Source organism: Melanostigma gelatinosum (genome assembly GCF_949748355.1).
Source record: "Melanostigma gelatinosum genome assembly, chromosome: 6".
Taxonomy (NCBI): Eukaryota; Metazoa; Chordata; class Actinopteri; order Perciformes; family Zoarcidae; genus Melanostigma; species Melanostigma gelatinosum.
Genome location: NC_136639.1, coordinates 21,286,424 through 21,299,564, shown reverse-complemented (window position 1 = coordinate 21,299,564; position 13,141 = coordinate 21,286,424). Strand labels below are relative to the sequence as shown.

The following is a 13,141-nucleotide window of genomic DNA, read 5'->3' as shown; positions in this document are numbered from 1 at the left end:
GTGTAAATTCCTGTAACTCTGTCTGTAAAATATGTAATTACTCAGTTTTTTATTATCATTTCTACTACCCATAAATGATCTAGTAGTAACATAATTTAATGATTAATATCCATAAGTAAAAAATCTTAATAAATGTCACTAGAATATGCACAAATCTGACTTAAATTTTACCTTATTTTTCACGTCTGTCCTTCTCACTTCTCCAATGGTTGTACACTTTGTCCAGGTTGATGGCTTCGTCTGCTTCTTGCTTTGACTTTATGTCGCTGCCCGTTCGTTTCGCCATGATAAGGGGCATTTGCGTCTCGTAACTCCGCCGCACTGTTGTTAGCTAGCTAACCTGCACGGCGCGAATGGGCAGGGCAATAGTGTCAATGCTATGATTGGCTGCGTAGCGTAAGTGAACCGAATCGTATCATTGGCTGGACACCTGTCACTCACTGAGTTACGTTGCAAAATAGTACAGAAAACAAAATTATTATTATTATTATTATTGGTTTAATTGATTAGATAAGATTAGGACTAATATTAGATATTAATTAATACGTTTATGTTGAATTTTATTTTATGCGCTGCATAGATTTTCTTGTGCGCTGAGAATGTGCGAGCAGTGCGCGATTGCTCAAGCGCGCAGCTTAGAGGGAACATTGCCCACAGCAGTTGGTGATTATAATAAAATCTTTCTTCTGTAGAGTGTTAAGTGTGCGTCGGTGGATGATGATGATTGCATGTTTCCGTCTGTGATCTGTGTCATTATTAATCTGATGACCCACATGTGATTTACTGCCTATAAGGTGTCCGACCGAGATGAAGGCACGATGAAAGCTTTGCAGTCATTTTAAATAGATGAAATGATTTAAAATAACCAACAAGATATGGAAGATCACAACCATATATATCCCTGGGCGCCTGTCATGGGCAGCCCACTGCTCCCTATATGCTAGGGATGGGTCTAATGCAGAGAACTAATCTCCCCACTGACACATGGTGGAGACTAATAAGGGATTGTTTAATCTTTTAATATTATCGAAACCGAAAAACAGTTCTCAAAAGGATTTCATTGGCGTTCGGGGTCCAAATTAGGATGAACTTTTTTATTACAAATGACCTGACTTAATGCCTTAAACCAGCGGTTCCCAAACTTTTTAGGCCGCGCACCCCCTTCTACATCCCGACCGGGTTCGCGCACCCCCCCCCCCCCCTTAAAAAAAAAAAAAAAAAAAGAAGCAACAGAGCCTTTTAAGCCTTCATAGCCGCATAAGAATCGGACCAATGAGAGAACAGTTTGCTCGCGCGTGGCATTTGTTTACAAGATTTAGTCCGCTGTTAAATGTTGCAGTGTGAACACAAACCGAACAAAGGAGCAACTGCAACATTGTATCATATTAATCCCTGAATCAGAACAAAGCAAACAAACTGAAGGTGTGAAAACGCCCTGAAACACTGCAACAAAGTTTCAATAACTTTCAGTGACACAAGGCGTCACTTTTAAAGAGCAATCAGGATGCGAGGACACACGCACAGGCTCAGAGGCAGATGATCACATTTCATTTACAATTAATGAGCGACTAATGCAGCCAGGATGTCTTCGGACAAAGCATCGATGCGGCGCGACACAGTGTTGTTGGACACCGGGATCATGTCCAACTTTTTTGCTTCTTTCTCCCCAATCATACATTCCACCATCTCTCTGGCAGCTGGCAAGCTCACGTCTTCGGCGATTGTGTGCGGTAGCCCCTTTCTCGCTATTCTGTAACCAGATATGAAGCCCGTAGTGCGTCATTTATAGACCCAACACATGAATGAGACTCCAGTTGTTTTGGCTGTTTTGTAACTCCTCCAATTTGGATATAAACTATGTAAGGGGCTTTTGACTTGCACTGGCATGCTTGGTGTTCAGGTGGCGACGTAAATAAGAGCTTCAGACTGTTAGCCAGAACCTCACTGCACACCACGCACTGTGGCTTTGGGGAATCTGCGTTGCCAATCCAAGTGAAGCCCAGACACAGATACTTTTCATCATATTTCCTCTTTTTTCCCAGTCTGATGCTCACTCTCGTTTCCTCTTTTTTCACCTTGACTCCGCGATGGGCCGATGTGCTCCCGATTTGTCTGTGCTATCCCTTCCTCCTTCCTCCGTCTCATCTTCCTCTGACTCCCGTTCGACTTCTTCTCCCGGTCTCTCCCCAACTGCACCTCTCCGTTCCCCTCGCCTCCGATTCCTCTCTCTCTCTCTGTCCCTCTCCTCTTTTACGACTGATAGCTTCAGATGTCCCACCTGACAGTTTTAAAATTAAAATTACATTTTTTTTTTAATATTTAATATTATTACACCATCAGACCGCCATTACACTTTTCCTCTCGCGCACCCCCTAGAGGCAGCTCGCGCACCCCCAGGGGTGCGCGCACCCCACTTTGGGAATCCCTGCCTTAAACTAAAGGATTAGGGTTACATGCATCAACACACACTCTCTCTCTTTCTCATAAACACAGACACACACACACACAGCTTGGGTGGACCTAGAAACATAAGCAAGTCTTTCATGAGATCAGCCTCTACCTGAGCAATAAAGAGCCATCTGTGCTTTGAATAAACTGATGATGGCAACACACACACTCACACACACACATACACACACACACACACACACACACACACACACACACACACACACACACACTCACACACACACACACACACACACACACACACACACACACACACACACACACACACACACACACACACACACGCACAGGGTGGAAAGACACACAGAGAAATGCTTGTTTCTGTCACTTCCCACCTTCAGCGTCGTGGCACTGCAGAGTGAATGTAAGGTCAGGTTATTTCTCTCTCTGTGCATTTTATAGTCGCCAACCTAAACCTGACCAGCAGTCCAACAGCAGCAAGAAGAGGGTGAAATGAAATAAGCTGCTCACAAACCATTGAGACACATCAGGACGAGACTGACCAGGTTGGTTGGTTTACTTTCTCCGGTTGTCATTTGATTTCTTTGATGCAGGAAGAATTTCTTGTCAAAGCCTCTCCTACATCTGTTTCTTACTTTCTTTAAAGTCTCAACAGTTGGATGGACTGCCATGAAATGATGTAGCCTACAAACATTCATGTTCCCCACAGGATGAACCACAACAACTTTGGTGATCCTCTGTTAGCATTCAGCGCAAAGCACCGCTGTGGCTGAGTGCAGCCTCACAGGGCTGCTGGCATGTCTGTAGATGCTTAAGTCTTGTTTCCTTGTGAAATACTGGACACTCTGAACTGTCAAACTACTAAAAATCCTGAAAGTGAAACAATCAGAGAAAGTAAAATTCTTTATTGGTTGAACTGCTCACAGTTTGTGTCCATGACCTGTAAATATTCACTACGACTGGACTTTTAAAATTAATTTTAAGGGCCAGAAGCCTAAAAGTTTGGCAACCACTGCTATAAAATGTACATTGTCGTAACAGGGAGTTTTGGCGCTCTGGTGATGATCTGTACATGCAACACAACACCTGTGAAGATGCTGCCTGAGGATGTGACAGATGCAGACAACATGAGAAAACAGTAGGATATCTTCTATAAAAGCCACATTTATTAATCTATGGTTTCGGAATTATGGGTTGCTCATCTTTTTGTGGATGCATCTCCACGTCACCAAAGGAGCAGTCATGATTCTATGAACCTCAAGAGTTTCAGTTTTTTTTAAAAAGACAATCCACCATGTTGAAGCGGTGGCTTTTGGCCCTGTTGGCCCGGGTCGGCCTCATTGTGCTGGGCCTCTGCTGCTGTCTGTCCCTCTTCTACCTCCTCGCCTGTAAGCCGACGTCACGCGGCAGCCAGCAGTCTCTGCTGTGGTCTGGAGGGGCCACCAGTAAGGAGGGATACATGGCCCTGTTGCAGGAGAGGGAGGACTCTCACAGACATTACATCAACAGCCTAACGAAGCAGATAGCCCAGCTGAAGGAGGCTCTCCAGGAGAGGACGCAGCAGCTTCAAGAGTCCCTGGAAAAAGCTAAAACAAGAGGGATTCTGCCTCAGGGTCTGGAGAGTCTGCACAAAACCCCGACACAGACTGACCTGAAGGTAGGAAAACAGGACACAGGATGGCGGCGATGCAAAATAGATGGAGGCGTACCGTGGACTGATGAGATAAATGATGTGTGACGTTGCAGATGTAGTAGTAAATGTCACACAATTCCCTCCAGGATTTCTTGCGCTCCCAGCTGAACCAGGCGGAGGTGATCTCAGGTGTACAGCTGCCCAGCGAATACGCAGTGATACCTTTTGAAACTTTCACCCTGCGGAGGTGAGTGGGAACCGCCGTCCATCGGTAAGGACAACAGTAGAGCGATCAAAGCCTCCAAGGGTACTTCTGATGTCAGGTCCTACCTCATGCCTCTTCATGAAGTGTGTTAAATTTGTTGTCCTGTCACTCAGAGTGTACCAGCTGGAGACGGGGCTGACGAGGCACCCGGAGGAGAGGCCTGTGAGGAGAGACCACAGAGACGAGCTGATAAGCACAGTGGAAACAGCTCTGCACGCCCTGAACGGACCTCAGCAACACACAGACAACACCAGACGGAAGCGCGCTTACTCCCCGTCCGACTTCATAGAGGGTGAGCGAGATCTCCGTTCTTTCATTACCTCTTCGTCAAAGTTTTTGATGTTGATTCATGAGATTTAAGATTCAAGAGTTTCTGTTTCTATAGATCGACTTACAAAAAACACAATCACAGCTTCATCGATCTCATCAACGCACGCTTCTCATGATATTTTTCTGGCTCTGATTGGCTGGTTGTTTTTACAACCAGCGATACAGCCGTCAATGAGCACAACACTAACACCTACTTGAATCAGTCAGTGAGTGATTCAGAGGCCTAGAACCAGGATAGGAAACAAGAGCATCCAGAGGAAACCACAATGGGAAAAAAGGGTAAAACATGCAAAGGTCAAGGTTCAAATCCAGGACATTCTTTCCTGTACATGGATACATGGTATTTGGTCATTCTACAACGCAGGGTTGCACAACGAGATGCTTTGCATATGTGTGGAAAATATGAAATGAATATCCTCGTAAACATACTGTATGTGTTTTGTAAATAGTAAAGTCCTCATTTTTACTCAAGAAGAACTTTAATGGCAAGCATTTTCTATTTGGAGTTGAAAGTCTCTTCTAAAAGTTGATGTTTTATTTTAGACAGAAGGTATTCAAATGAAGAGTCATTTTTTATGTAATAGCTCATCATTACATCTGTGCTGTTGCCATTAAACCCACTGCAATCACAAAGCACTTTAAAACACTGGGAACGCTTTATTTTCAATAATTTCCTGACAAACACCTCGGAAATACTCTGTGACGGACTGTGACATTTGGTAATAATTATAAGGAAAGTAAGTTATTTTAGTTTGTTGTGTTGAGTTAATAAGCAGGAAGAACTTTTCAACTTTTTTAAACCATTAATGACTACTTAGTACTAAAAAATAAGGAAATGTATTGCACATGTTGAATTATTGACAAAATTAACATTTTTGCATATTATTAAACTAACCTGCTGGTTACAGACTAATAGGCTCAACGTTAATAATTGGGATTAAATAATTGGAAATTCACCTATTAAAAACGGTGTCATTGCTGTCGTATATCAGTTATTTTTGACACAATTGTAGAAATAAATATGAGACGGATGAAATAAAGTGCAGTCCGTCTCTGTCACAGGGATGACCCGTACAGTGCGGGACAGAGGAACCGTCTACGAGCTGACGTTTAAAGGCGACGGCCCGCGGGGCTTCACGCAGCTCGTGCTCTTCAGGCCGTTTGGCCCCGTGATGAAGGTGAAGAGCGAGAGCGTGGATACCCGCAGCATGCTCATCAACATCATCGTACCTCTTTCCAAGAGGCCGGACACATTCAGGCAGTTCATCAACAACTTCAGGTATCATTTGGAAAGTGGGATAACAAGCTGGCACACACACTGCGATTGTATCAGGGCCTTATTGATCTCACGTTGCCAGTGCTGAGTGAATCCCTGTCTTACCAGAGCTTGGTTGAAAGTCAATAAGGCTCCTCTCCACTTCAAATAAAATTAGGTGTTTATAGACTATAAATGTGTGAGTCTAATTGTTGTCCTTATCTAATAAAAAGAGTAATTTGTCTCTGGATGAAGTGGTATAGAAGTGGGCCTAACACATGTATATTTGTGTTTTGGGATCAGAGAAGTGTGCATCCAGCAGGACGGCAGGGTTCATCTGACTGTTGTCTACTTTGGTGGAGATCAGATCGATCAGGTGAAAGCCATGCTGGACCAGACCACCAGGTAATGTAGTGATTTGTAGTGATGTTTAATCATCCGCTCATGTCACATTAGTCATGTTCCTATTCACATATTTCTATGTGCAGTTTGATGCGAAAAGTTGAATGGAAACGGAAAAATTTGATAAAACTTCCTCAAATGCAAAAATAGTCTCTAAGCTCGCTTGAGGTGGTTTCTGCCTTTGCCGAAAAAAAGAACATAGCACCAACGTCAAATCAAACTATGCAGTAGCCGAGTTTATTCACTACGAACCAGTTGATGGAAATAAGCCTCATTTGCATTTTGCTTAAAACTTGCTTGACAATTGCATGTAAACACAGCATGTATTTTCTCGTCTCGTCTATAAAAGATCCAAATATATTCTGTGCATCTCTTTTTTTCATGTAATAAAAAAAAGGCGAGCCAGGTTTTGTGTCTCGATGACACAATAGATGAGGTGCTTTCATTTCAGTTTCTACCTGGTAAAGAATTATTTGTGGTCCTGGGTGACTTTCCTTTCTTCTTATGTATTTCTCTTGGTATTCATTTCAGGGTCACATATTGACCTCTTAAATAGAGCCTGTCCAGGAGCCTGTCCAGGATCCAGAGATGGGACAAAGTCACTGTTTTGAAAGTTATTTAAGACCAAATCGTTAACTTTAAGTCATTATGTGTCCTTCACCAAACTATATACCATTTCAATTGTGTAACAGTACAGGAGTACAGTAAATAATTAAGGCTTTTTTGATTACTTTCAAGGCAAAATGATCAAGTTTGACCAGAGCGAGTCAGTCTGAAGTATCACGTGTTGTCTGTCTGCTAGTCTGCACTGATCGACTGCTGTCGGACTGATTCGGTGTCTATTTTCATGTCAGGAAAATGAAGAGTTGATTCGTTGCATACTTTTTTTGAAACTATTTTTCATTCTTGGGCTTCAAGACGATATCGAGTCAGAACAGCATTGATATTACTCGTTTTGATTTTGTCAAATCAAAAGTCATCAGATTTCAGATTCATGACCTGAGTTGAAGTCATGTGACACGACTTCCCGCAAGATGATAATCATGGAATGACACTGATGCCTCAATGACGTGATATCAAGGGAGCCAATACGATTACTGTACGACTATGTCGAAAAACGTCTCTTCTCTGCTCTTTTGGCATTCACTCTCACAGATGTGTCTAAAAAAACAACAACATATATAATGCTGCAACAGTGTGATGAGACTTTATGTCTGGAGATTATTGTTTTTAAAATGGTTATTCACTTAACATTTCAATTAAAAACACTCAGATGCATCAGATAACTGTCTATGTAAACACAGATTATCCCATGACTTCTGCTTTCCTCTTCTTCTTCAGAGAGACTCGGTTCAGGAGCTTCACTTTGATCCAGCTGAATGAGGAGTTTTCTCGTGGGCGTGGTTTAGACGTGGGCGCCAGGGCATGGAGGCGCAGCCAACATGTCCTGCTCTTCTTCTGTGACGTTGACATCCACTTCACCGCTGACTTCTTAACTTCCTGTCGTCTCAACGCAGAGCCCGGTGAGAGAGGACTGCTTCCCTTTCAAGCACTTTTGCCACATCTTCAAGTGATGCTATCCAGCCTGATTTCCTACTACAGTCTGTTTCTCCAAGAATAAAACAATTTAGGTTCAATTTGACGAGCTGGGGGTGAGAACAGGTTGTCAGCTCGTAGAAATTCAATGTCACACCTGGTGCCTCATATGCTGCCTGCACTCTGTTTCTGCCGGTGATTGTTGCACTATCCTCATAATGAAAATGATAAGCCAGAGGCTTCATTTTGTCCCTATCTGTATCTGCATTTATCAGAGATCAGATCTTTGTTCAGGCCTGGATGCTATTGTTGCTCATACTAAAGATCCAGTTCTTATTCTTCTCACTCCAGTCAAACCTCCGTTGGGGCTGCAAGTAATGCATCACGTCCTGGCTGCCAAGGGTTTTCAACAGAAAGATGTGTTTAAGATTGAGGGTGTTTTCAAATGTGAAACATGTTCATAGTTTTTTTTTAATAATATTCACACTATCAAATGTATGTGAATGGTTTTAACTGTTTTCCCCTCTAGGTAAGAAAGTGTACTATCCAGTGCTCTTCAGCCAGTACAACCCCTCTATTATCTACAGTAATCAGACACGTCTGCCCTCTGTTCAACAACAACTGGTAAGTAGAAAAAAAATACAAATAGCTGAATTCACTCGAATTTATTAGAATTAATTGTCAGGATGTCATCAAGATGTAACAGACTGACTTGTTTCTTGTCTCAGGTGATGAGGAAGGACACTGGGTTCTGGAGAGACTTTGGGTTTGGCATGACATGCCAGTACAGGTCTGATTTCCTCAACATAGGTAATGGAAACGCTTGTGTCTTCACCTATTTCACAAATTTCATGTGTCGTAAGACATAATACAATTAAATATTACAAGACACTTGTAATACGTGTAGCAAAAAAAGTACAGGACTCAATTTTGATTTTAACTTATCCATTGAACAAGGATACCTAAAGTTAGAAGTACAATTTGTCTAATTTTATGTTGATAAATCAGTGCTTATAGTAAGAAATAAATTCCCTACATGCTAGATTGAGAAAGCTGATTCCTCCTGCTGCGGAGCCGTGCCGACTGTGCCGACATGTACCAGGATGCATTGTATGCGAGTGGCGATTTTGCTATGTCAACAAAAAACGTCAATGAAAGAAATAGTTACACCCAAACAGAAAACAACAACCGTACACTGTCTGAATTCAAGTGTCTCTTATACACCAAACTAAGAATGACTTAATTGCCTCATCGTAAAACACACTTCATTCAAACTGGACAGAAACAAAATAAAACTCTTTCCTAAACTATTTCCACTGTTCCAACAATCAGCAACTCTGGTTTGGTTGAAATAAATCCTTAATTCACTGTAAGTAAGATGTGCTGCTGAATCCTCATCGCTGCAGCAGCAGCCTTGAGAGGCCTCTCTCTGGCTGAATACGGCTGAATATCCAAGTCAGCCAAAACACTGTAAAATGCACACTGTACAATGTAAACAATCCTCATCCATAACATCCTCTTTACCCATATTTTGGGAAGCCATTTTCGCGGTTGGAAACGTTATAGTTGTATGCACTGATTCTCAGTGTACACGTTTAAACTTCTCTACTTCCTGGCAGGTGGTTTTGACCGTAACATCAAAGGTTGGGGGTTGGAGGACGTGCACCTCTACAGGAAGTACCTTCACAGTAAGCTGATGGTGATTCGCTGTCCGTCTCGCGGCCTTTTCCACTTGTGGCACGAGAAGAGCTGTGCAGACGAGCTCCCTCCAGACAAATACAAGATGTGTATGCAGACCAAAGCCATGAGCGAGGCCTCACACGGCCAGCTGGGAGAGCTGCTCTTCAAACGAGAAATTGAGCGTCATTTGAGCTCACAGAAGCAGAAGAACAGAGGAACATGATGAGGACAATAAAGTAGGGCTTTGGTGACGTTATTAGTCACTGTTCTGTAAGTTTCACGATAATGTATGTTTACTTACATTAACTATTCAGCTTCAAACAACAGGTGATTTACTGGGATTATTGTTCTCCATATGGACACATAAACTTGTGAAAATAATCACTGATATATTTTGTGTGAATAAAACAATGAACTATATGACCTATTGGTGTGCTGTATGTTTTCTTTCCATAGAAAAGTCACAGTGGGAATGTGGCAAAACACTTCTCTAAATAGTTTGTGTGGTTTAATGTGGTTTTCTTAAGGCAGTTGTTCCCAAACTTTTGCTGTAATGCCCCCCCCCCCCCCCCCCCATCCCCATCCCCATCCCCCGAAAGCAGCAAAAAACAAAAAACTTTCCCGGTTTATATCAACCAGTAATAATAATAACATTATCAACAACATTATCAACTTCAATTATATTGGGATTTTCTTGCAAAAGACAAAAGAACAATGCCTCTCTTGTTATATTTACAGTGAACTCATGAGCGAGATACACGTGTTTATATTTTGTTAACACTTTATAATAAGGGTGCAAATTAAATAATTAAGTAATCCTTAACTAATGCATGACTCATGATTAAATGAATGGATGAATGAAGAATGTATCATACATTTCTGTTTCTCACCATCAACAAATGATTAAGTAGCTTTAACTGTATGTGATTAGTTCACACTTCATGGATCATTGATTAAGGAATGTTTATTCATAGTTTCTATATACATTAATTGTAGTGTAATTGTAACATTAAAAGTAGACTATATTTCGGAACCATGTATTTACTTTGAAAAGCAGAATAGTACAAGTCCTCATAGAAATATGAAGCTATTAGATACAAACATTTTTATACATGAGAAATGTGATGCATTCATTTTATTATATTTTTTAATAAGAATGACATTAGCTTGTTGACCATCACCAGTTGTTTTTTCTGCCCTGTCACCAGTCGGAAGGCATCAGATCTCTCTTGTGTCTTTATTGTTCAAAAGTAAATCTGATTCAGACTTTTGTCACAACAGACGATTGTGAGATTTTGTCTCGCTATAGCAGACAACTTGTGTTACACTGATAATAATGATTTCTCACATATTGCACATATACCTATCATTTGTGTGTATACGTGTGTGTTCAGGCCTATAACCTGATGAAGCTACCACCTAAACACCATAAAGAAACATTGAGGGAATTCCCACACGGTTATCAATGTGGTGCATTGATGATGATAGAGTAAACTCTTTTCTATTAATAGTACTGATGTCAGCTTATTGGCTCTGCAGACACACAGGGAGGGGCAACTCTGTATCAGCCGAGCGTCAACACAGGCACGCGATAGGCCCAAACTCCTCTCCCACTTCCCCTGTCCCATGCTGCATTCAGGTACACCTCGGAAATTCCATACAGTGTCTGTTCAATGATAGAAAAGACTTCCCAGGCACTCACTCATCTTTCTGTTTACTTGACAAAAAGGAACAACACAAGTACATTTCAATTACAGTTTGTCTTTGAATAGCATAACAAATGCAACATTTACAAATAAAAATGGGCCTTTTAAACCAAAGAAAATTGTCATTTAAAGAAGCTTAGTTAAATCATTAAGGGTATTTGTCCTTATGTTGGATTTCTCCAGTGTTTCAAGTAACAAATAAGGATAATTGCAGAAAGTAAACTTTGAGTTCAGATCAGATGGAGGTCTGATCTGTCAGAGTCTGATGAGTGCACTCTCAGTATATTGTATGTTTGAGGTGGTGACAGGCACCATCCTACCACAAAGCAGATAGTTCATCCAGCTGTTTCTATGGCAATGCAGATCCAGGTCCTGAAAAGAATGGAGCTCGCCGTCTACTGGAGAGGTTGGATCTTCTTCACGGGATCTCCTCCTCAATAAAACACCCGACCTGCATTTAGACACAGGCTTATAGTCTCCATTCTGTTTCCTTCATATTTCATAAATGTTTCTCTTATGTTGTACGACATCATACTAGAGCAGCATCAAAGTACGCACTGAATGAATGCAAATACTTATTATATATACAATATATATTAAAAATGATTTGTTACTCTCTAATTCCAAATTACAATTTTTTTGGTTCTAACTAAATATGCTTAGCATTATACGAAACATGAAAATGTAATTCAGCTTCGCCAATATTTGAGTAAGCAATGAAACATATCTGACACATTAAACCTACAAACCTTACAGTAAGCACATACAATATATTTTTGCTTGAGACAGATATTCACATGCCACAGTAAAAAACTAGAAAAAAGTAACTTTGTTGCTGACAGACGACAAACAAGCAAAATAGAACTGAGAAGCTAACATTAGCTTACGGGGTATGAGAAGTGCAGCTAACGCTAATTAAAACTCTAATTAAGACCAATAAGATGCCAATCAAGACTCTGGAATGAAACTGTTTCACAGCATCTGAAGACTGCTTGACTTCAATAACTGGTTTGACTTAGTTTCTACTGTTTCTCAGCTTTTGCAAAGCACAGCGTTGTTACACGGACCAAATACTTTTCGCTCAACATGGCGACTCGGAGGGACTCCCTTCCGACATTGCGTGTTTCCCCGCGTTTGATAACACAAATAAAAGCATTGTGTTGAAACTTAAGTCAATCGTTCAATTGTATACAAATGTATTATTTTCTATTTAAACCCATGTTGTTCAGTTGGGTGATAGGGGCTTTACTCAGGATAACTTTGATCACAGGGGACCAGCCGGTAGACAGTAATCAGTGATAACTTTAGCTAACACTAGTGGTGGAAAGTAGCCTGCATAACTACATGTAATCAAGTAGCTACTGTAGCCACGTCCAATTTTGAGGTACTTGTATTTCAATTTTTTCATTATTCACTACATTAATTTGACAACTTGCATTACCAGTTACTCTGCATATTCAGAATATATATGCAAAATATCATCAACAAATCAAATATGAAATACCTTCAGCAGCTGCAACATTAACATGCGTACAATAATCTATCTGTGAAAATAGGCTAGTACAATATAATACATAGGCTATACAGGCAATGTTATTTTGAAATGGTCCATTCTGAATAATTCATAATTTTACTTTTGATGCTGTAAGTATATTTTAATGCTAATCCGGTACATTCTTTTAATACAGGACTTTTACTTGTACCAGCGTATTTCTACAATGTGGTATTGCTGCTTTTACAAAAGTAAAGTAGGCTACTTCTCCCACCATTGACGAACACATATAAGTAGGGAATTAAACAGAAACACATGATATGGTTGAAACACTCGGTTGTCAGTTAATTGATTAGTATTGTGAGGATTAATCAACAAACCAACGTCACAATAAACCAGCTCAGAGTTTCCA

At 40.9% G+C, this 13,141-nt stretch overlaps 1 protein-coding gene across 1 annotated transcript; it reads left to right on the top strand.

Moving 5' to 3' along the window:
* Nucleotides 1–3,724: 3,724 nt before the first annotated feature.
* LOC306779066 (chondroitin sulfate N-acetylgalactosaminyltransferase 1-like) lies at nucleotides 3,725–9,754 on the top strand (the record flags this gene model as incomplete). The annotated part of the gene is made up of 9 exons (XM_079270800.1): nucleotides 3,725–4,087; nucleotides 4,210–4,310; nucleotides 4,442–4,620; nucleotides 5,721–5,937; nucleotides 6,217–6,318; nucleotides 7,657–7,838; nucleotides 8,381–8,475; nucleotides 8,580–8,661; nucleotides 9,471–9,754. 9 exons carry the CDS (start codon nucleotides 3,725–3,727, stop codon nucleotides 9,752–9,754), a joined length of 1,605 nt encoding a protein of 534 aa, XP_079126926.1.
* Nucleotides 9,755–13,141: the final 3,387 nt, after the last annotated feature.